Here is a 23,253-nt window from a genome sequence, read left to right as displayed (position 1 = left end):
GGTCTTTTTCATGCATTATCTCTCAGTCCTCCCAGAGAACCTGTGACATGTGGACATTGTCATTACCCCCCTCTGAGAAGAAACCAGGCCCAGAGAAGTGCCATCCTAGTTAGGTTGTGATACGTATATTCTTTATTTCCTTTTGAATTCCTGCATGAGACAGCACAAACTTAGTAGAAACTCTGTAATATCGTAGTCATCCGATAAAGCCGGGGTGAAGATCCGGATGCTGACCTGTTTAGATCCCCTTGCGTTTGTCCGTCACCTCTCTTATGTTCGTCTCCGAAACACCGAGAAAGCCACGCTATGTACAAGTCTGACCCTAGTCCAGGGTTAGCCTAATGGCCCTTTTAGCTCTCTGCTGGGGCATCGTTTTCTGCCACTTTCTCTCGCAGAACAACCATAGTCGGGAAGCAGGATGGGCCCTGAGCTGAGGGCCTGGACTTGGGTCCCAGCTGAATTTCTGACAAGGGTCTGGGTTGGGGTCAGTCACCGGATCTCTGAACCTGCTTGTTTCTCCCTCTACCTTTTTTTTAATGAAGGCGCCAGTCCTTCAGGATTGATGCCTGGATTAAGTAAGATGTGAAAACATAGGATGGGCATTGCCCTTTGCCAATAAGTCCTTTCCTCAGATCTCTCTAGTCAGTGCCCTGGTAAATTGTCTCTCTCCAATACTTTATGGTCCTTATGTCAGGTTGCACTTTTGAAGAAAAAAATCTCACTGATGAGCTAATGTACACTAATGCATTAATTAATGATACTCTTCCTCCCCCCAAAATGTTGTCTTTAATATATAATCACGTATTAAAAGATTTTTTTAAAAAGTGCTTTAAACAAAGGAATGGCCCTTGATCAATTAAATCTTGACCAAAAAGAGATTTTAGCACAGGGGACCCTCTTGATGGTCCCTAAGTCACCCTCTCCAGTGGCCTGCTCTGTGGTCTGAGTGGCCATTGTGTTTGGGCTCTCTCCTTCAATGGAAGATTTTTCCTACAGGAAAAAGGAATGTTAGAACTATAATGAGGAAATAATAGTTTGTCAAATCTGAATAGATTAATTCTAGATTCAGCTCTAACAGTAATACATAAGGAGAAAATTCTGTTTTACATCATCCATTATAAACTGAAGGTGGCTTGGGACACAGCTGAGGTCGAGTCCCATTGCCCCTACTCACCAACTGTATGATCTCTGGGAACATTTCTCAGCCCTTTGTTCTTGATTTTTCTACTGAAAGTAAATGAGGACTGTAGCTATCTTGAAGGGGTGTTGCAATTTCTAGAGAAAATGCATGCGTAGTGCCTGACCTCTTACTAGTGCTACCATGGTCTATTTAAATTGTTTACATTTCAAATAAGTGACCATTTTTCATGTTTGTTTTTTTTTTCTTATTAAATAATTCCCCTTTCCTCTTACCCCAGTTCCACCATTTTATACACGAGCTTCATCAGGATCAAAACAATTGAAATTGTTTGTGGGAAATCACTAACACTAGTATGTGTTATCAAAGGTGATGAGTTTAGTGTTTGTAGCTATAATATTATTTAGCAAAGATCTGGGTAATGTCATCAGTTCTACATGCTGCATATGAGTGTTAATATGTCAGACCTCGATTAGAAGGAGTTGAATTTCAGACATGTTTCCCTTCACTGCTTTAGTTTTCCTCGTTGGCAGTTTTCACTAACCAAATGTATAATTTACCATATTTAGCTTGCTTACTAGAATGTAACCTCAGTGAGGGCGAGGATTTGGGTCTCTTTGTTCATTACAGTGTCTCTGGCACCTCAGACAGCCTGGTTTATAATAGTGCCTCAATAAATAATTGTTGAATAATGAATGATATTTGCAAAGAAGTAAACCCACCTCTGTGTGAAATTCAAGTATTTGTTAGAGAAAATACTGCTGTCCTGTCCAGGCCATAGTGAATATTGATTCCAGATGTCAGCATATATGACCTGGTATCAATCATCATGTAGGTAACGTGAATTTAAGAGAGACCATTGACACTGTCCTATGAAAAAATTTCTTTTACCTAATACATCTGTATTCTTATCACCACATTCTTGGGTAGCTTTATGTAGAAATTTAAGAAGTTATCATTTGTGTTTGAAACATCTGTTAAATGATACCTCTCTTTTTTTCTCTCTCTCTTTTTTCCTCCCTGTATGTAAGGAAGCACGTTTTTTTGTTAGGTCAATAGAACACTTGAAGCACATTCTTAATGCGCATGTTCAAAATGGTAAGTAAATAAGCATTAAAAACGTAACTGGTGGATTCAAAAGAGGCAGGGATCTTTAAGTTCACATTCTGTTCATTTTTTATTTGATGGCTCTGCCTCCTAACACGTGACTGTGTATGTGTTTGTGTATCATGATGGGCGAAGCCCTGGTCTTTGAACTGCTTAGGAAAATGCTGTTTGGGAGGGGATAACGGGGGAGAAGTAAGGAGAATATTAGACATAAAACACGGATTTTCTTTTTAGATCACAGGTAGATAAGGAAAGAGGGAGGGGCATCTCAGAAAGGGCTGAAGTTCATGAAAAAGGTAGCCAAGCGCCTAAGGCTATCAGATGGTACAAATTGCCTTGTGTTTTGTTTTGTTTTGTTTTGTTTGGTGATGTTATTTATTTATTTGACAGAGAGATAGCGAGGGAGGGAATATAAACAGGGGGAGTAGGAGAGGGAGAAGTAGGCTTCCCGCTGAGCAGGGAGCCCGATGCGGGGCTCGGTCCCCAGACCCTGGGATCATGACCCAAACCAGACGCTTAACCACCTGAGCCAACCCAGGCAGCCCCCACTGCCGTGCTGCTTTTAATAAATGTGACTGTTCTCCATGGGCTGCTGTAACATGGGGACTGCCGATGTCTCCTTGACAAAATGTCACAAATTGTGGTGGAAAAATTGTAAACAGGCTGCTGGTTCCACTACATAAGTGGGTTTCCCTGAAAGAGGTAACGGAGGGCTCGGCACGAGGCTAGTTGTTTTACTAAGCGGGGAAACTAGGTGTTGAGCCACGTAAGAGGGAGGCATCAACTTGGTGTCCGTGTGATTTTAGGATTTTAGGGAAACTCCTTATTCCTCACGTACCACCTCCTCGTAGGTGGTATGACATCCAGTTGGAGAAATTCTAAATATTCTTTTTTTTTTTTAAAGATTTTATTTATTAATTTATTTGACAGAGAAAGAGAGAGAGAGATCACAAGTAGGCAGAGAGGCAGGCAGAGAGAGAGAGCGAGGAGGAAGCAGGCTCCCTGCTGAGCAGAGAGCCTGATGTGGGGCTTGATCCCAGGACCCTGAGATCATGACCTGAGCTGAAAGCAGAGGCTTTTTTTTTTAAGATTTTATTTATTTGACAGAGAGAGAGAGATCACAAGTAGGCAGAGGCAGGCAGAGAGAGAGAGAGAGAGGAGGAAGCAGGCTCCCTGCTGAGCAGAGAGCCCGATGCAAGTCTCAATCCCAGGACCCTGAGATCATGACCTGAGCGGAAGGCAGCAGCTTAACCCACTGAGCCACCCAGGCGCCCCCAATTGAAGAAATTCTAAAATGTCTCATTTTCTGTGAAGGAACATGAAAATTTTTTTCATCTCTTACATCTTACCTTCTTCCTGGGAGGAAAAAGAAGATGGAAAGTGACTCATTTGGAAAATAGGGTTTCTAGATAATTCTACCCTTAATTGATAAAATTAAGTCGCTGCTAACTTCAGGCTTGTATTTAAGAACTTAGCTGTTTGTCCAGTGGGTCTCCTGGCTTCTCCACAGCCCCCGAGGCCCTCAGCCCCAGTTACGGAAGCGGCCGCCCGCGGATAATGACCGCAGGGGAGACGGCACGCTGAGCCTAATTGACAACAGTTGCAGAAATTTCGATGCCATGGTTTAATGAATGTGGAAGTATATAGCCCAGATTTCTTGTGTGGTTGCTTTTGTGTTTTGTTTTTTAATACTTCCTCATATGTCACTTTATTTGGTGGTTACATATGGAAAAAAAAATGACTTTTGGACATTGAGCTGTTTCTCTTGCTTGGCTGTTTTGAATAAAGCTATTCTCGACACTCTGATACACATCTTTGTGTTCCTTTATGCGGTGGCATTGCTGGGTCGTAGGGTGGACACACAGCTTTAGCAGAAATGGCCAGTTTTCCAAGCGGTTTTGCCACTTTCTGATGCGCCCCCAGCAATCTATGAGCATTCCAGTGGTTTCCTTATCTTCCCCAACACTTGGTTCGGTCATTGAAAAATAAAAATAAAAAATAAAAAAATTAGCCCTTGTGTTGGTTGGTTGATATCTGTGATTTTAATGTGTATTTCATAACTAAAGATATGGATCTTTTCTTACGTTTAGTGGCCATTTGGATACCCTCTTACACGGCTCAGTTCTGATTATCATTGAGGATAAAGGTTTTTCTTAATTTTACAAATATTGCAATGTGAGATGTCAGAAACGATATCTAAATAAATAGTCCATATAGCTTTATAAGCTTAAGGAAGACAGTAATTTGTTAAGCATGATAAAAGAAAAAACAGATAAACCTTCTACTTACTGCTTTACTCGCTCTCCAGGCATTGCTCTCATGATGTGGAATACATTCTTGGTGAAAAGGTTTTCTGCTGCTACGTACTTGATGGATAAGGTAAGGTAATTTTAAATTTCATATACTTGTTTCTTTCTTTAATGGATTGATATTAGAAAGTTTATTTACAGTGGGCCTTGTTAGACTATTTTTTATTTGAGGTTACATTTTACTAATGCTCCGTTCACTGTAACGCCCAGTACTGGCATTTTGAGGACCTGGGAAAGAACCTCCCGGATCCTCGAGAGTACTTTCCTTTAAAAGCCTCTTAACCAAAGAGAGTGAGACTTGTGCTTGACTGAGGAAAAGATTTGTACCTTGTTTTAAATTAAAATGTACCAATGTATAGTTAACTCATCACTCTTTGGATGTAGGACAAGGTATTTTCTTTGGGGTCGACTGCCGCCCTGCTTTGGTTTTCCTACAGAAAATTCACCCCTGTTGCCTTGCGTGTGACTTCTAAATCCCTTTTCTTTATAAAGTGGTGATGCAGTTTGAGTGCAAAATATTCAGGTTTTAAAATGTATGCCCTCTTCCTTGTAGTCGCTTCCTCTGCATCTTTCCCAGTAGAGCTGGGAGTCGGCTGCTCTGCACAGCTATTTAAAGCACTCAACCTGGTATTCGTATATCCACCCCCTTTTTTCTCACTCATATTTTATCAGTTACTTAATTAAGTGACAGAAATACATGATTACCTATTACAACCAGCCAAAGTAGCTTTAGGAACAAACAGTGCTCAGGGGACAGGACTCAGCGGGCGGAGACTAGCCGCTGCCCCCCAGCTGGGCACACGGGGCCCTGAGCAGTGTGTCCCCAGGCCTGGCAAGAGTGTAGCTTCGCCTGGCATCAGGCGAGTGGATGTCAGGAGAGGGAAAGCACATAAGGACAGCACAGCACGTTCTTGCAGATGTACACGGACAGACATTCAGCCGCGAGCATGATATTCAGACCCACTTGGGGCCACAGCTCCACTACAGATGCTTTCTTGACTGTTCCTGGTAACAGTTTTCTAGTTCAACCTGATGTTCCCCGCGTGCTCACCTTCCTGGCCCACTTTAATGTTTGTTTTCCAGCTTGTTTCTTTTGGCCTTTCTGGTACTGCTCTGTTCCCCTCCACCTCTGGCTGCTGCCTTCTGGGAGAGCTGTAGCGCGAAGCCTTTCCCGTGTCTGTCACTGTGGGGTTTTGTTGTGTTCGCACATCGACGGCCACATGGGACTCTCACAACTTGGACTTGAATTTAAACAGTCCTGAACTAGGAGGTGGAGAGTTTTGATGACTCATTCGAGAAATATTTACTACAAGTATCTCTTATGTGCCAAGGGCTGTGCTAGGTGCTGTGCTTACAGATTTCAGAGTCCCAGCCCCCGCCCTCCAGGGACTCCCCGTCTCAGAGGTGCACAGGGTGCTTTGGGGACTGAGAAGAGGAAGGAAAGAACCAGGCCAAGGGAGGGCTTCTGGGCTGAGTTGGGGAGGGGGAGTGAGCAGGGAGCAGGGGGAGACAGAAACGGGTTCCTGCAGAATCCGTGTTTGGCTCAGAGCTGGGAGGAGTTTCAGGCGCTGGAAGCATGCACTGGGGGGGGAAGGAGTGGGAACCAGGCATGAAGTCTTTCCCTCGAGGGCTGTGGGTTTGGGATTTTCTAACCCTCTGTGTAAACTGCCTAGCATAGGGTCTGGCCCCTAGGGGGAAGGCTCAGAAGGTGGTAGCTGTTACTTTATCTTGAAGATGCTGGGGAAGTTTTAAGCAGAGCAATGATATGTTCAGATTTGTGTTTCAAAAGATGATTCTGGCAACGGTGAAACGTGTGGGTTTGGGAGGGGCCGAGCGTGGTGGTTTGAGGGCCGGCGCGGTCTGCCCTGATCTGTGTGCTGCCTCCTCGGAATTCTTGTCAAGTCATGTTCCCGACTCTTCGGGCTAAGTGTGCAGTGGAGTTCATCAAGTACTTATTGAATTGAGAAAATCAACCAGTTTTCTGAGCTAGGACTAGAACTTCTGTCTGCACTGCATTGTTTTTCCTTCTTTTTGACCATTTAAAATGATTATGTATCTTTATCAACAAGCTGCTCTTTATTCATAACCTTGAGTTTGGTTCTGGGTTTTAAGACAACAGTCATTTGCCTTAATAAAAATCTGGGTTTTTTTAGAGGGTTTTTTTTTTTTTTTAATTTAATTCAAAAATATTTATTTATTTATTTATTTATTTATTTTTGTTCTGTTTTTCTCAAAATCTTTATTCATAAAAATATTCACACTGTGGTGGTTATTTCATTATTAATCCAAGTATCTGAATAAAACTAAAATAATACAGGTTTAAGGTTATGATAATAATTGAAAAATGTTTATTTTTGAAAAGGATTATTTGTGAGCCCAGAGATTTATTTTTCATAAAACATTTTTAAGTTCCACCACAAAGTTAACTGCACTCTGTTACAAATGAGTAGAACCAACATTTATTTATAGCTGAGTTTTTAAAATTATCGTACTTTCTCCTTCCTATAGTACCATAGTAATGCCTTTTTATTTAAATTGTTAAATGAATATAGTATTTTGTGTCCCGTTCTTAGGTTGGCAAATCACCAAAGGACAGGCTATGTCGAAGGGTGAGTGACTCTCTGTTCACTAGATGGCCAAGCTGTCCGTCCTGCGCCTAGGCGGCACCGTATTCACCGCAGGGCCGGACTTGGTCTTTTCCCATTCTGATGGCCTCTCAGGGGATGAGAAACGTGGGAAGATAATACAATATTAAGGAAACGCCATGAATTGTGGCCACTTTTAATTTACCTCTCCAGGTTGTCAGATACCTTCCAACTAGAAACTTATTAACGGCAACACCCAGTGTCCCAGCAGATTCATGAGGGAATTTTAGCTACTTTCTGTAATAACCATCGCACAAACGGTCTTCAGTACGATTCCAGCCCACGGAAGCCCACCCCACAGACTTTCCACAAGCCGGTGTTCCCCGTGGGCCTTTCCCCTGTTTGAGGCCGGTGAGGAGGAGTGCTAACTTCTGCTCAGAACTTCGAAATACTCTTACTGCAGACTCCTTGGGCAATCCCGGGACACGTGAATCCAGCCGTGCTAGGCCCATAGTCCTGACATCCCCACCGGGCAGAGTTCTGCTGTGCTCCTCAGAGTGGTTGGGACTGTTATGTGTGTTATACACACACACACACACACACACACACACACAGTGAATGATGCAAGGGTGAATTACTTAGGATGTGAGGGATTTATTGGTTGTTGGTTTCAAAAAGCTGGTGAATGCAGGGCCAACGGGAGCGACCTGTCGCCCACAGCCCGAGTGTGGTATTTAGTTCCTGGGCTTGGGGATGCCGGCTTTGTTCAGAAGGTTCAGTTCCGTCCCTGAAGGACGCTCTGCAGCCAGAGCAGGCTGTTTTCTGAGGACTTCTCAGCTTGGCTGCCATGTGGCATCTCAGCAAGTACCCCGACCCCTGACCGCATGGCTGTCCGGCGCCGTAGCGAGCTGGTCCGCGGGCAGCGGTGCCATGACTTGTGGCAACCGATGGCGCCGCGTCTTCACAGCACATGGGGAACACCGGCTTGTGGAAAGTCTGTGGGGGTACTGTCTTTCGGAAAGCCTGATTTTAAAATATAGTGAATCTCAAGAAAGAAATTAAAATGTGCCAATGCCTTGACTTTCAAATTGGTGCCTGTATGTCCAGCGTTGAGAGTCCTCTGCGTAGGTGTGCTGCGCTGTGTTTGTGATTTTTCTGGTGGGATCTGTGGCAGTTCTGCTGCAGGTGCTAATTGTGTTCCTTTTTACCGCCAGGATGTGGGGATGAGTGACACAGCAGTGACCTCCTTTCTTGGCTCCTGCTTGGATCTTCTTCAGACTTTAATGGAGGTAAAAGAGGTGCATTTTCCTTCTGAACTCTCTCTGAGATAGCAAATGGTTTTAAAATCGCTGAACTTGGGGCGCCTGGGTGGCTCAGTGGGTTAAGCCGCTGCCTTCGGCTCAGGTCATGATCTCAGGGTCCTGGGATCGAGTCCCGCATCGGGCTCTCTGCTCAGCAGGGAGCCTGCTTCCTCCTCTCTCTCTCTGCCTGCCTCTCTGCCTGCTTCTGATCCCTCTCTCTGTCGGATAAATAAATAAAATCTTTAAAAAATAAATAAAAAAAATAAAAAATAAATAAAAATAAAATAAAATCGCTGAACTTAAAAAAGGACTCTAGATGCTGTGAAATGTGTAAGCCTGACGATTCACAGACCTGTACTCCTGGGGCAAATAATACATTATATGTTAATAAAAATTTAAAAATTTTAAAAATTAAAAAAAAATTTTTTAAAAGACTCTAGAAAGAGTTTTTATTCCTTTCTCCATTTCTAAGTTTTGACATAAGTCACCCAAATCATGGTTTCTTACAAAGAATTAGATTTGATTTTTTGTTGTAATTTCGGGGTCTGGGGAGAAAAGGGGTTTGCACTTTCCCCCTTGTAAGCACATTAAGATATTTATTTGCAAGCTCTTATTTCTCCGATTCTGCCTGCGGTTCTCTCTTCTCCAAACGTGCAGGCCGACGTGAGCCGGGACGAGATGCAGGTGCCTGTCCTGGACACGGAAGACGCGTGGCTCATGGTCGAGGGACCGATCTCCATCGTGGAGCTGGCGCTGGAGCAGAAGCACGTCCACTACCCGCTGGTGGAGCACCACTCTGTCCTCTGCTCCGTGCTCTACGCCATCATGAGGTTTTCTCTGAAGACCGTGAAGCCATTGTCACTCTTCGATAGTAAGGTGAGGACCTCGGAGGCCTTGAGACCTGGCTTGGAGCCGAGGGCTTAGCAGGCACGGGCAGGGCGAGAGGCAGGACTGTCTTCTGGGATGTGTGTGGGGTTAGTCGCCGGGGGGCTCCCTGCTCGCTGCTCCTCACCATGATGCCTGTAATTCTGGCTGCCCTGGCCTCTTCCGGGTCCAGAGTCTGCCCTTCTTGTTCTGCTGGTGAATGGGTCTCGGATAGACCCATTCTCTCCCTCGTGCGTGTCTCCAAGCCTGACCTGTCCCCTGAATTTGAAGCGTGTATTTCTTCTTTTTTTAAAGATTTCTTTACTTGAGAGAGAGGAGAGCGAGCATGAGCACGAGCAGGAAGGGCAGAGGGAGACGTGAGAGAATGTGCAGGCAGACTCTGCTCTGACCACAGAACCTGACACCGGGCTCGATCTCACCACCCTGAGATCAGGGCCTGAGCCAAAACCAAGAGTCACACGCTCAACCGTCTGAGCCACGCAGGGCCCCTGAAGTGTGTGTTTCTATCGACTGGCTCTCTTCGGATGGGCTGGGTGACTTCCCACGCCTCCTGTGTAACACACTTCCTCCCCCAGGCCCCTGCCCTTGACCTAACCGGCTGTTCCTCCTAAACCCCCAGCGGAGTCGGCGCTCACTTTGTGCCGGCGCAGGGGGGAGCCTTCAACTGCTCTAGCTCGCCTCCCTTCAAGCTCCACCCGGACTGGAAGTCATTCTCGTCCATTCTTCCTTGAATCACATCTGTCCATTCCTCTCCATCGCTAGACCCTAGTTTGTTCATTTATTTTAAGAAAGACCGAAATGAAGGGCCTAGCGCAGTCCTCCCCTCAGAAAGGGAGTCTGTGGGACGAGAGCACAGCCGGAATGGGACCGGCGCGGCGGGGCCGTGGGTCTCACCCCGCGCGGTGCTGCGGCGCCCGAGCCCGCCTGCGACTGCCCCGCAGACAGGCCGTGCGGTTGGGCTGGGAAGTCCGGATCCTGCCCTGCCGTTCGCCAGCGCGGGTCCGGGGGCTCCCGAGCCTTGGCGGGCTCGTTCACAAGGGCCGCGTCCAGGCCGACCTCACGGGCCATGCAGGGAAGTGACGCGCTGCCCGCGGGGGGCTCCGCCGTGTGTGTCGCGTAGTAAGTACGAGACGGTGTCACGGGTGGCGGACACGTCCCCCTCCCCAGGCCCCGCTGTGCAGCAGACCCTCTGGTACCAGACCCCCGGGGGGAGGCTACGGAGTAACAGACTGTGTAGGTGAGTGTGTGCGGAGACTTTTTCTTTTTTTCATTTTTTCATTTTGTTTTTATTTTTATTTTTTTTTTAATTTTTATTTATTTATTTGACAGACAGAGACTACAAGTAGGCAGAGAGGCAGGCAGAGAGAGAGGAGGAAGCAGGCTCCCCGCTGAGCAGAGAGCCCGATGTAGGGCTCGATCCCAGGACCCTGGGATCATGACCTGAGCCCCCCAGGCACCCCGGTGGAGAAACTTGCCCTCAGGGATGTCCAGTATGCTGTCACCACGGGGGCGGAGCTTCGCCTGACTGGCGCTCACACCTGCTGACCTACAGCCCACAATGGCTGGTCTAGAAAGCCCATTAGCAGGTCCCCGGGGTGACTGCAGGGGAAAACCCGGCAGCCCGGGACAGTGGGGTCCTCCGTAAACCCGGACGGCCTGGGGGGGTACGTGCTGGGGACAAGAGCCCGGGGCCTCTCCAGCCTCCCGGGCCGGGGCTCTTCACTCTCTACTCCGTTTCCTTGCAGGGACTTCTGCAGTTCTGCTCGGGCTCCACAGATACACATCTGTTCCCGTAAACAGGCTCCTTAAACAGCTGAACAAGTTCTCAGGCGGGTGCGGAGTACAGGCTGGGTCTTAGCTATCTAGGACCACCTAACAAATTCCCTCAGAATTTAGTGGCTGAAAACATTTTGTGGGTCAGGAGTTCGGGTCCTGCCTTACTCAGGTGCCGCTGGCGCAGAGTCTCATGAGTCTGCAGTTCGGGTTTCGGCCAGGGCTGGTCCCAACTCAGCCACACAGGGGAGGCGCGGGGGTCCACTTGGGACGCTTGCATGATTGCGGGCGAGGCTGTTCACGCCACACGCACCTCCCTGAAACACAGGTCCTGCCCCGGCAGCTGGCTTCCCTCAGGGCCGGTGACAGTGCCTAGGAGCACCCAGGGCAGGAGCTATGGTCCTTCTGTCCTCTCAAGGGGAGAGGTGACACAAGGCATGTGTACCAGGAGGAAGGGGATCGTGCCTCAAAGGCGATACTGGAGCGTGGTTTATAAAAGCTAAGTAGGGGCGCCTGGGTGGCTCAGTGGGTTAAAGCCTCTGCCTTCGCTCATGTCATGATCCCAGGATCCTGGGATCGAGCCCCATGTCAGGCTCTCTGCTCAGCGGGGAGCCTGCTTCCTCCTCTCTCTCTGCCTGCCTCTCTGCTTAATTGTGATCTCTGTCAAATAAATAAATAAAACTTAAAAAAAAAAAAGTTAAATGAATAAAATTCCAAGATGTTACTGTTCAAGAAGAATCCACCATGAGTTCCTGATTAGATGACTGAACTTTTAAAATCTTCTTTTGTCCTACCCTTAATAATCCATACTTACAGGGCGCCTGGGTGGCTCAGTGGGTTAAAGCCTCTGCCTTTGGCTCAGGTCATGATCTCAGGGTCCTGGGATCGAGCCCCACATCGGGCTCTCTGCTCAGCATGGAGCCTGCTTCCCCGCCTCTCTCTGCCTGCCTCTCTGCCTACTTGTGATCTCTCTCTCTCTCTGTCAAATAAATAAAATCTTTAAAAAAAAAAAAATCCATACTTACCTCTTTTCTTGGTCTTTTCTTTCTCTTTAGGGGAAAAATGCATTCTTCAAAGACCTAACTTCGATTCAGTTATTACCTAGTGGGGAAATGGATCCAAATTTTATTTCTGTGCGACAACAGGTAAATGATAGTTAATTGGATTTTGTCTCTCAGAAGAAAATAGTAAATCAAAACTTTAGCTGGCCTTAAAGGATGACATTTATTCTTGAAAGCTAATTTTCCTTTCAACTGTATTTTCCTTTTTGATAATTAATTTCAATGGAAAAGCCACCCTCATTGACAGGAAAGCCCATTACTGTGATTTAGACATCTTTTAATGATGAATAGTCACGGTGCTGTCCTTCTCCCTTGGCAAGTTCTTACTGAAAGTCGTTAGCGCGGCCGTCCAGGCCCAGCACTCAGTCGTGAAGGACCAAGAGTCCTCGGAAGAGGCACCGACCACTCCTTTCGGGAAAGACCACGACTGGCCAGTGCTGGCTGTGGATTTGGCTCATCACCTTCAAGTTAGTGAAGATGTGGTTCGAAGGCATTACGTGGGGGAGCTCTACAACTACGGAGCGGACCACTTGGGAGAGGAGGTAATGTCGCCTGTGAGCGTGAGGAGGGGGGTCAAGCCACAAAAGTTACAGTTGCAGTAGAGAGTCCGTAAAGTCTCCAGTAAAGCTTTTTACTTTTCCTTTTGTTAGGACTTCTAGGCACAGAAACAACAGAATGTTAAAATATAAAACTGTAATCAAATTCCTGTTTCTGGTCTGTGTTTAATAAACTCCTACAGTGCCAGGCCTATTCTATCTAAAGGGGCATCGTGGTACCCAAAACAGGCAGGATTCCCTCCTCATGGAATTGATGGTCTGCTGGTAGGAGCAGAAAAGCTTGCTGAATTTATTTTAATTTTAATTTTATATTTACTTATTTATTCATTTATTTGAGCATGCAAGCAGGGGGAGGTGGATGGAGGGCAGAGGGAGAGGGAGAGAAAGAAACTTAAGCAGGCTCTGTGCCCGGCGCAGAGCTGGATGCGGGGCTCGATCTCACAAGCCTGAGATCCTGACCTGAGCCGAAATCGGGAGTCGGACGCCCAACTGACTGAGCCAGCCAGGCGCCGCGGGCGCGCTCACGGTCGTACTGAGTGACAGACGCTGTGAAGAAAAACAGGATCCCATGAAGAAACGGGAGCTACCACACTACGGTGGTCAGAGGGATAGGGGAGCTGAGTCCCCAAGGAGAAGATGCAGCCAGTCACACAGGAAACCGGGGCAGCAGTGCGTGAGGCCGAAATGTTGAGAAGTACAAGGTCCAGGGCTGGAGGGCCAGAGTGTGGTCCGGGCGAGGCAGGGAGTGAGCAGCGAGGAAGTCCGAGAGGAGGCGCGGAGGCGGGCGGGACCCACGTCTCTTAGTGAAGGGTCATTCGTGTGTTCAGAAGCCATTAGGTTTGAAGCAGTCATGATGTGATTTAATTCCCTTTGCCAGAAACAAAAAATGACTCGTAGAGTCCTATTGAATCGAAAAACTAGGGGATAAGAAAAATTAGGTGGTGAGCAGAACTTTGAATTTAATTTGGACTTTTTTTTTTTTTGGTTGTACACATGGCCACATCTCAAAAACAAACCAGAATCTCTTCACTGGCAAAGCCTTTCCTAGACTTGAGTACACGTGTCCGCTCTCACTCTGTATGCACTTGTCCATGTCACGTCCCCAGGCCATTCTCCAGGTTCAGGACAAGGAGGTCCTTGCCTCACAGCTGCTGGTGTTAACAGGGCAGAGACTAGCTCACGCGCTCCTCCACACCCAGACCAGAGAAGGAATGGAGCTACTGGCCAGACTGCCGCCCACGCTCTGCACTTGGCTGAGAGCCATGGTAAGTACGAGAGCCTGAGATTATCGGGTCACTGGATGCTTTCTTATAGGCCTATTTAATGACCGGTAAGGAGAGCATTCAAATCAGAGTTTAAGTTCGTTCTGAAGAATTCTTACTGGGAAATGACTATCCTGACAAATCTTAAGTAACAATTACTATTGTGTATAGCTGATCGGTTATTTTTGTGTCCCATTTGCAGAACCCCCAGGATCTTCAAAACACAGAAGTGCCAATTGCAACGACAGCTAAACTAGTAAATAAAGTCATTGAGCTTTTACCAGAAAACCACGGGCAGTACAGTTTAGCCTTACACCTCATTGAAGCGGTGGAAGCCATATCTCTTCCTTCTTTATGACACTTACCTACTGAAAATGGTCCCAAATTGTGTGACTAGAACATGAATTAGTGCATGTAATTTTACATAGTAAGATCTGGAATTTTATGAAGGGAGTAGCTCTTTTTTCTTTTGTAAAATAAATACAAATATATACTACTTTTTAAAAGTGCAGTCCTGGCTAAATTCCACTCCTTTGGTTAATACTGAAGATAAAATATAACTGAATATCAACTATACCATATTACTAACACAGATGTTTTACTGTTTATTTCTAATTTAAGCACTTAAATAGCTTTATGGGTAAACTTTGCTATTTCAAATGGGTTATAATTTACAGATTATGTTCTTATTATCAGATTCTATATTTCGTACTCAAAATGTTATTGTAATTAAATTTAAGCGTGTTCATGTATAGTCCCCTGTCAGTAAAATTTGAGGAACACCCCACTGGCTTTTGTTGGCATGCTTAAATCCCGGAGCTCTGCACGAGGACAGGTTCTTTCCCCGAGGTTATGCTGCCACCACCGGAGGACGATGACCTTGCTTTTGAGGAGGAACGGGTTCGAGATCCTCATATTCATCAGAAGGGACACTGAACAACATTAGAACCCTTAACCTGTTGTCCTTGCCAAAACTGAGAATCTGAGACGCAAGCAACACAGCAAAATTAATTACGATGTAAGTTAAGATTTACTTTTTGCCAAGATTCAAAGTTGTATCCACATCAGGTCATTGTAAAAATGTATTATCTTGTAAAATTTATGTTTTAAAAAAAAGGGCAAAGATGCTAAAAAAAATTTAAGTCCAATTTATTTTTCCTATAAGTGTTTAGAAAGGTCTGCTTCTGGGATATGGTAACATTATCTGTTCTTGGGAACAGTACAGAAAAGGCCTAGTGATATTACAGCTTTGCAAACCTACCTCACAGCTGGGTTGAGAGAATAAAATACAACTAATTTTGTACCCTAGAGTGCCTCGAGCAGTCCAAGTGCTGAATAATTATTTGTTGATTAAAACCAGGTTAACCAAAACTCTGTAAAAAGTGCTTTGAGCTCTACAAATACCAAGTCTTTATTAGGGTAGATCTTTGGAATGTAGCCATAGAGTGCAATTACTGATCTCTGTCACGGATCACAATTGTTATTCGTAGTAACTCATTGTGATACGGAAGTGTGTTGTTTCACTTACGTGTAGGAAGCCAGCGTTAGTAACTGTACAAAGTTGACGAGTATGCCCCTCGAGGTTATAAAGAAAAAAGTCTCACATTTGAGGATATCCCAGTGTAAATTCTTTTTAATTTAAAAGATCACACCCAAATAAGAACTAAACTGTCTAAAACTTAGTAATTACTGTTTAATTTAAAAATCTTGAAAGATTAAGTTTAAAGATGTCTTGGATATCTGGGTGAGGGCCTCTAAGTCTGACCGAGGCTCACGCCGTGTAAAGTAGCAGCACCGAAAAGGACCTTAGCTCGTCCAGCTTCTCCGCCTCTGCCGGGATCTCCGCTGGCCCGTCCAGACACAGTCCTGTGAGTCCTTGTAAACCTATCGAGCTTTATCTAGTCACCTGTTACATGCATTCTAAAACATTTGTTCTTCCTGTGATTTTTCTAAATACTCTGAAAGTAGTTATGAATTTTGGAGGCTGGTCAAAGAAACTTTACATCCTCACTTTGATTCTGTTAACACTTTTGAGGGAAGGGGAGTACCCGATAAACACGTTAGGTAATAAAGCTGCTTGAACTTATTCTCGTAGGACACTCAGATCTGGGGATTGTAGAGAATAGTAATAAGCTGAAATATGGTTCGTGGGACCGTAACAGATCACTGAATTACAAATCTGTAATTACATTTGTAATCCTAAAGTTTACCATTCAAAGAATTTTAAAATTGAATTCTGAGTTATATGGTTAAGAAAACCAGTTAAATATTCTGTGATTTCATCAAGGGCTTTTAAAATAAATCTGAGAGAAGAAAAGAAAAGAAATACCTATGTAAACATTCTGTAACAACAAAGAGCCACAAATAAAGGAATTAGAGTGTATGTAGGATGGTTGATTTCTGAAACAAAGGTATGTTGCACTTTCTGATGGGAAGCCACTAACAGTGTTTTCCTAGCTAGAACTCCCCCCCAACACACACTTTTCTTTGTTAACATTAAACAGGCATCTGTACCTTGTTAAATTTCACTGTATAATGCTGAAGGGAGACAGAAGTGTTCAAATAATTGTAACTTCTACATTATAGATTATTTTTAGATGTAGAACTAGAAGAGCCAGATAAACGTAGGTGAACAGGAACATAGCACCGACCTTCTAAATGCTTCATACTTTTGCTAAGAGAAAAAATAAGAAGTGGAGGGAGTTTTTCCTTTGTTATAAATTATAAAACCTCATCTAAGGTCAAAGCAAGCACTGTTACATTTAAATTGCTTTCCTTTAAGTGGTTAATTGCAACTTAAAATCAAAGAAAACAGATTTACTTTTAAGTTTACATGGAATTTAAATTTTCACTTACAAGTTGCTGTGGTTCATTCATTTATAAGAGACAAATCTTTTAAAGTACTCCATAGCAACAGTGAAAGCCTTCCCTCACCCTGACAGGAATGAATTTGTTGGGCTTCTAAAAGTTAGAGTTCTGCTGAATAGAATTAGCTGTCCCTAGAAAGGTTTTAATCCAATACTGAATTGTTTATAAAATGCTGTTATCTATTGTAATGTACTGTAAGTAGTGCCATTCTGTACATACTTCTATTTTCTGTGTCCATTGTTGTGAACTTATGTATATTAGTGAAATAAATTTTCAGCTTTCATGTTGTTTCAACATTCATAAATATCAGTATTAAGATTTTCTTTTCCCTCTTGTATGACAGTAACAAGTTCGGTGATGTTTTTGTTCTTTTTTTTTTTTTCTGCTTTATCTTTTTTTTTTTTTTTTTTTAAGATTTTATTTACTTATTTGACACAGAGAGAGATCACAAGTAGGCAGAGAGGCAGGCAGAGAGAGAGGGAGAAGCAGGCTCACTGCTGAGCAGAGAGCCCGATGTGGGGCTCGATCCCAGGACCCTGGGATCATGACCTGAGCTGAAGACAGAGGCCTTAACCCACTGAGCTGCCCAGGCGCCCTGATTTTCTTTCTAATGCAAACAAGAAACCCAGCTGTTTTGAGGAGGCCGCCCGGTCACTAGTAAGGCAGAATGACGTCACTGTCTCCTAAGGGAAGCGCACCTCGGCCATTCTCCTTCAGCACTGCCTTTTTTACTTGATTTTTACAACTTCACCAGTATCAGTAAATTTCCAGATGCCTTTATTTTTAGAGGTTACAGAACTTAAATATGGAGTCAAGAAGCTTTATAAAATATAAAACATTTTCTGGTCAGCCACATTTAAAGTCGAACATACCCAGTGTCTCCAGTGTCTCTGTTCTGAATAAATCTGTTGCGGATCTATCGAGATCTGCCTGCATATCTGTATTTTCCCACATGTGTATGTGTGTACACACACACACACACACACACACACACACACACATTATTTTTATCTGCTGCAGGAAAAACTTGTAATTCTGAACTTGACCCTTAGCCTCCACCACTTCCTCTTCCACTCCTTACTTAAATCTAGGCCTGCTTCCTTCCCGCGGTACACGGTCCCTCTGAACTCGGGGCCGGGGCTCTGGGGCGTCCTTGCTCAGAGAGCGGCCGGCAGCAGGGGGCGCTTACTTCCCACTCACGACTTCCGAGCATCGGGGGCAGAGTGCGTCCGGGGACTCGGCCGTGTACTTCCAACAACGAGGGCATTTTTCTTTGGTAGTGGGCGTGACAATTACTTTATAGGAAGACTCTTCACGAATATCACCGCCTGTGAGAGAAAGATACAGGGAGACAGGCCGTTCAACTTGCATCTCTCTTCTCTGTGGTTTGCCTGTGTTCCTTTTTCAGCACTTTCTCCCGCCCCTGGGGAAAGCTGGTCAGCGTGGCTTCATTTGCCACATTCCAGAGACAGCTGTGACCACGGACTCACACCCTGACCGCTGAAGACAGCTGGGGAGCCCGAGACCCCGAGTGAGCCCGTGACTGATGTTCCCCAAGTCACGGGTTGTCTCCTCACACAGAGGCCTTCCAGCTCTCCATCCGGGCACAGTTCCCACCAATTACACTGCCTCTCCAGCTACACGAGAATTTTGTTTTTTTAAAGATTTTATTTATTTACTTGACAGATATCACAAGCAGGCAGAGAGGCAGACAGAGAGGAGGAAGCAGGCTCCCTGCTGAGCAGAGAGCCTGATGCAGGGCTCGATCCCAGGACCCTGGGACCATGACCTGAGCCGAAGGCAGAGGCTCAACCCACTGAGCCACCCAGGAACCCCTGCACAAGAATTTTAAGAAGAGCCAAATTACAGTGACAACTGCAGTGTCCCCACTTACACCTTGGTTTAGGGGCACCTGGCTGGCTCAGTCAGTGAAACATCCCGACTCTTGATTTCAGCTCCGGTCAGGATCTCAGTGTGGGATCCACTGGATCCTAGGATCGAGGAGTCTCAAGCTCTCCCTTCCCTCTACCTCCCTCTCTCTCTCACCCCCTCTCCTAAAAAAGAAAATTCTTGTTTTAAACAAAAACAAAAACTTCTCCACTATTAATACTCCCAGACTTCAGCCTAAATATATACAATGAAGAAATTTATTTTCTAGCCATTATACAAAGAAAGTACATTAACATTTTGAAAAGCAAGTGAGAATCTTCACTACATGGTCAGTGCTTCCAGGCTGCGGACTGAAACTGATGCCCATAAGTGAGCCTCCCGCCTCCTGCTGGCACCTAAGAACCACGACGAACACGGGCAGCGTCACTATCCCTGCGGGATCCACGTGTGATTCCCTGTTCACGGGACCGTGCCTCCAGGCCACCACTGAGAGCTAAGCAGGCTGACCAAAGCCCCCCACCGAATCCCCGCGCACTGCGGGAATGAGTTCCATAAAAAACTTCTTCCTTAACCCTTCATGAAGATTAGCTAAATCTATTTAAATAGGGCGTGCAAATAAGGAATTTTAGAGTCCACACTGGGGAGGGGCGGGTAAGGCAGGACCAGGATCCTGAGTACCAAAGCAGAGGGACACAAAAGCCAACAGGAGTGAGGTTGACTACCGTCACCTACAATGACCACTGTTCACAGGAAGGGAGGGAAAGCATGCTCCTCTCCCCAGCCCCGTGTTCCCAAGATCCTCAGGTAGGACACTTCCGAGAGCTGGTTTGGAAAGTTGGCCAGTCTCCATGAAAAGGTGTACTCTAAGAACATCCCTCTAGAACACACGTGATGGCCTGCAAAGCCGATGACCTCCGATCACCATCCGTTCCCCAGGCCTGCCTGCTGCTCTCCCCTCTCCCTTACCTTCTAAATTGATCAGGAATGTCCCTTTGCGCTCAATGACATCTGTCGTTGATCGTGGCTCCTGAGACAGTAAAGTCGTCTGGGAAGCCATCATTAGTTCATTCAGCTGAGACGTGCTGGAAGTCTCCTCCGCTTGTAGCATCTGGGAATAAGCATGCTGAAGTTACTGTCTGAATGTTTACCGCAAACTGACGTTAGAAGAATTAATGCTGCAAATTCTTGTGTTCACCGAGTGACCGAGTGACCCTTTAGTGCCATTATCTCCTAATCTAATACTATTAAATCAGTTAGAATGAAAAGTTTTTTAAATTTTAGAGTGCATGAGCAGGGGGAGGGACAGAGGGAGAGAGAAAGTCCTGCACATTTCCTGATGAGCAGGGGCCTGATGTGAGGCTCGATCCCATGACCCTGAGATCACAACCCGAGCCAATGTCAAAAGAGTCGGCTGCTTAACCGACTAAGCCACCCAGGCACCCCTGGAATGAAAGGTTTTAATTAAAAATGTCCAGGCAATAGTATGTGCTCTGTAATATACTTTATGCCGGGCACTTCACTCTGCCAGATGCTAAATGTCCATTATTGCTAATTATCATGGCGTTTCTCATCCCATTTTCCAAACGAGGAAACCTGCTCTGAGGAGTTAAGTACTCCCGGTTCTCAAGCAGCGAGTGCTGGAGCCGCACTTCCAGCCCAGGTCTGTGGGCCTCCGAGGCCGGACTGCTTTCGCCCTGAGTCCCGCTCCCCACATTACAGGCGTGTTAAGATACAATCTGAACAGACCTGCTCTAGCAACACACACCAGCGGGGCCAACGGACTAAAGCGCGGAGCTGTTCTCAAGTACAATAAAGTGGAATGTCTGATATGCATTTTCACACTTCTCACTGTAACTCTGCTCTTCAAAATGAGTTGGTTGGTTTTTTTTCTTTTTAAAGGAATGTGTATATTAAATCAAGGGGTGCCTGAGTGGCTTAGTCAATTAAGTGGCTGACTCTTGATTTTAGTTCAGGTCAGGATCCTTAGGGGCCATGGGATCGAGTCCTGCATTGGGCTTTGTGCTGAGTGTGGAGCCTGCTTGAGATTCTCTCTCTCCCCCTTGGCCTCTCTCCCTCTGCTTGCACATTATCTCAAAAATTTTTAAAAACTCAAGAAAAAAAACAGGAGAAATTAATCTGGTTTTAACAAATTCATGTAACTGGTAAATCATAGATCCAGGACTCCATCTGACAGTTATTTAGTGTAGTTGCTAAGAAAAATCCATTATTTTTTAAAATCCCAAAGAATTTTTTCCAATATAAATGACTGAAACAAGCTGTTATTTTTTTTAAAACTCATTACTCAGAATTAAGGAAGTGAAAAGATACATGACATGTAGGAGAAAAGCCCAGAACTACGCTGCATAGCTATAGCTAGGTCACAGTTTCAATGCTCTTCTTTGCTCATAAAATAAAGGAGTCAAGCCTCCCAACTACACGTTTTTTTTTAAAGATTATTTAGAGGGTGCACACAGAAGAGAGGCAGAGCGAGAAGGAGAGAGAGACTCTCCTACTGTGCTGAGCGCGATGCCGGGCTCCGTCCTGCGAGGGAGAGCGTAACGGACCTGAGCTGAAATCAAGAGTTGAATGCTGAACCACTTGAGCCACCCAGGGGCTTCCCAACATAGAGATTTCAAAGTGCAAGTATCTTACTGAAATCATCTGCTGGCTCATCAATAATCTACAGACTGCGAGCCTCAAATCTTAATTACATTATGAAAAATTTAACCTGAGCTTACCGACCAAATGAGATGGTCATTTTTAGAGAACTATGATAGCAGTAAAACTTTTAAAAATATATTCATTGTCAATTCTCTTCTCCAGCATTAAAAGTAGAAAAAAATCAGGGCACCTGGATGGCTCAGTTGGTTCAGCGTCTCCGTCTGCTCAGGTCATGATCCCAGGGTCTTGGGATCGAGTCCCGCAGAGGGTTCCTAGCTCAGCAGGGAGCTGCCTCCTCCCTCTGTCTGCCACTCCCCCTGCTCTCTCTCTCCCTCTGACAAAAAAAATTCTTTTAAAAAAAGAAAGATATTAAAAAAATTTAAAAATAAAGTAGAGAAAAATCTCGAGTCAGTATGTTAAGCCACAAGCCAATGTGGCCATTGAACCACTAATAATTGCAAGAAGAAAGTCTTGATGGTGCTTTTGGAGATAAAAATAGGATGAATGGGGCACTTGAGCCTTCGGCTCAAGTCGTGATCTCAGGGTCCTGGGATCGAGTCCCGCATCGGGCTCTCTGCTCAGTGGGGAGCCTGCTTCCTCCTCTCTCTCTCTCTGCCTGCCTCTCTGCCTGCTTGTGATCTCTCTCTGTTAAATATATAAATAAAATCTTAAAAAAAAAAAAAAGGATGAATGCTTTGAGATGACATGATCATTTGCTGCAGCAAATGAATTTTCTTCAAATCTCCTGAGGAAAAGATGGAAGTCTTTTTTTTAGATTTGTTTCGAACCTGGTCCAGGTGGACAAAATTCTCAGAAAACTAGACACTTAACACAAACCCCTCAATTTTTGTGTATTGTAATAACAATGTCATCAGTTTCTGTCACTTACCTAATTAGCCCCGAGGATTTGCGTTTCAAACATGACTCTGTTGCATCTTACCTGTCCCAACTTAGAAAGGATGTGGCGACAGAGTACATGCTTCAGAGAAGGGACAGGAAGCACGGAGGAGGAAACAAAGACTCCGTGATAAAACCAATATTACACGATCTCTAAACTAAAAAAATGTTCCTTATACAGAGATTTTTAAAAGCCAGATTTCAGGTGAAGCTCTAGGATACTGACATCACTTTCAAAGAGACAAACTGCTGCTCACCTCTATGATCTCAAAAAGCAGCCCAGGCTCGATGACGAGGGTAACCTTGTACTCGGCTGCGTTTTTACCAGGGATGCTCCCAAGAAAGGAATCTCTCATGGCACAGGTGCTCTCTATGGCTTCCTCTAACCCAGGCTTCTTCCAGATAGAGCTTGTTCTAATCCAGCCAGTACGAAAAACACTCTTGGGTTCTTTAAAAAAAAAAAAAAAAAAAAAGTAATTTACATATATTGCGCACTGTATAGAAAACACTAACCATTATTTGCTATTCATGGGAAGTAAGAATTGGTATTTATGGTAAATATTATGGAGCCATGCTAAATGCTTACCAAACATTTATATGCACATTTTGAAATATAAACAAAGGATAAAGTATTATAGTAAGATCCCAAGGGAAAAAAGGATGCCTAGAAGAAAATAAAATGGGAAATATTGACAGTAGCTGCCTTTGGATAGTTAGGTTATGGGTGACTTTTCCTCCTCTTTCTAAAAAATTTCTATAGTTCCTAATTTTCTATAAGCTTAATACAATCCAAGGAAAAGACTATTATAAAAATATTCACGAAAAGGCACTATCCTTGGTTTCAATAAAACCTAACTCCTATCAGACACTGACAAGTTACTTAAGAAACACGGATTCTGCGGGAGAGTCCAGCTCTCCTGCATTTCCGAAGGCGCTCCCGGGTGCCTCCGGCAGCTCTG

The 23,253-nt window shown here is 44.9% G+C and overlaps 2 protein-coding genes across 5 annotated transcripts in view; one reads left to right on the top strand and one right to left on the bottom strand.

Moving 5' to 3' along the window:
- The window catches only part of RAB3GAP2 (RAB3 GTPase activating non-catalytic protein subunit 2), a 95,964-nt gene extending 78,814 nt beyond the window's left edge, over positions 1–17,150 (top strand). For all 4 annotated transcript variants that reach the window (XM_045081164.1, XM_004751455.3, XM_004751456.3 and 1 more), the window contains 9 exons: positions 2,170–2,236; positions 4,554–4,624; positions 7,128–7,163; positions 8,354–8,428; positions 9,098–9,316; positions 12,154–12,243; positions 12,480–12,701; positions 13,823–13,981; positions 14,181–17,150. In XM_045081164.1, coding sequence (XP_044937099.1) covers positions 2,170–2,236; positions 4,554–4,624; positions 7,128–7,163; positions 8,354–8,428; positions 9,098–9,316; positions 12,154–12,243; positions 12,480–12,701; positions 13,823–13,981; positions 14,181–14,336 — 1,095 coding nt within the window. In that variant the 3' untranslated portion in view covers positions 14,337–17,150. The remainder of the gene's footprint in view (positions 1–2,169; positions 2,237–4,553; positions 4,625–7,127; positions 7,164–8,353; positions 8,429–9,097; positions 9,317–12,153; positions 12,244–12,479; positions 12,702–13,822; positions 13,982–14,180) is intronic.
- Positions 17,151–17,606: 456 nt separating this feature from the next.
- IARS2 (isoleucyl-tRNA synthetase 2, mitochondrial) overlaps positions 17,607–23,253 on the bottom strand; it is a 59,542-nt gene continuing 53,895 nt past the window's right edge. Inside the window, exons 21-23 of the mRNA XM_004751457.3 lie at positions 22,552–22,742; positions 19,703–19,844; positions 17,607–18,174 (exon numbers count right to left, since the gene is read on the bottom strand). Coding sequence (XP_004751514.1) covers positions 18,032–18,174; positions 19,703–19,844; positions 22,552–22,742 — 476 coding nt within the window. The 3' untranslated portion in view covers positions 17,607–18,031. The remainder of the gene's footprint in view (positions 18,175–19,702; positions 19,845–22,551; positions 22,743–23,253) is intronic.

The sequence above is a fragment of the Mustela putorius genome, unplaced genomic scaffold (assembly GCF_011764305.1).
Source record: "Mustela putorius furo isolate JIRA1106 unplaced genomic scaffold, ASM1176430v1.1 tig00000508_pilon_pilon_pilon, whole genome shotgun sequence".
Classification (NCBI taxonomy): Eukaryota; Metazoa; Chordata; class Mammalia; order Carnivora; family Mustelidae; genus Mustela; species Mustela putorius.
The sequence above is the reverse complement of the archived record's forward strand: the minus strand, read 5'-3'. Positions and strand labels throughout refer to the sequence as shown.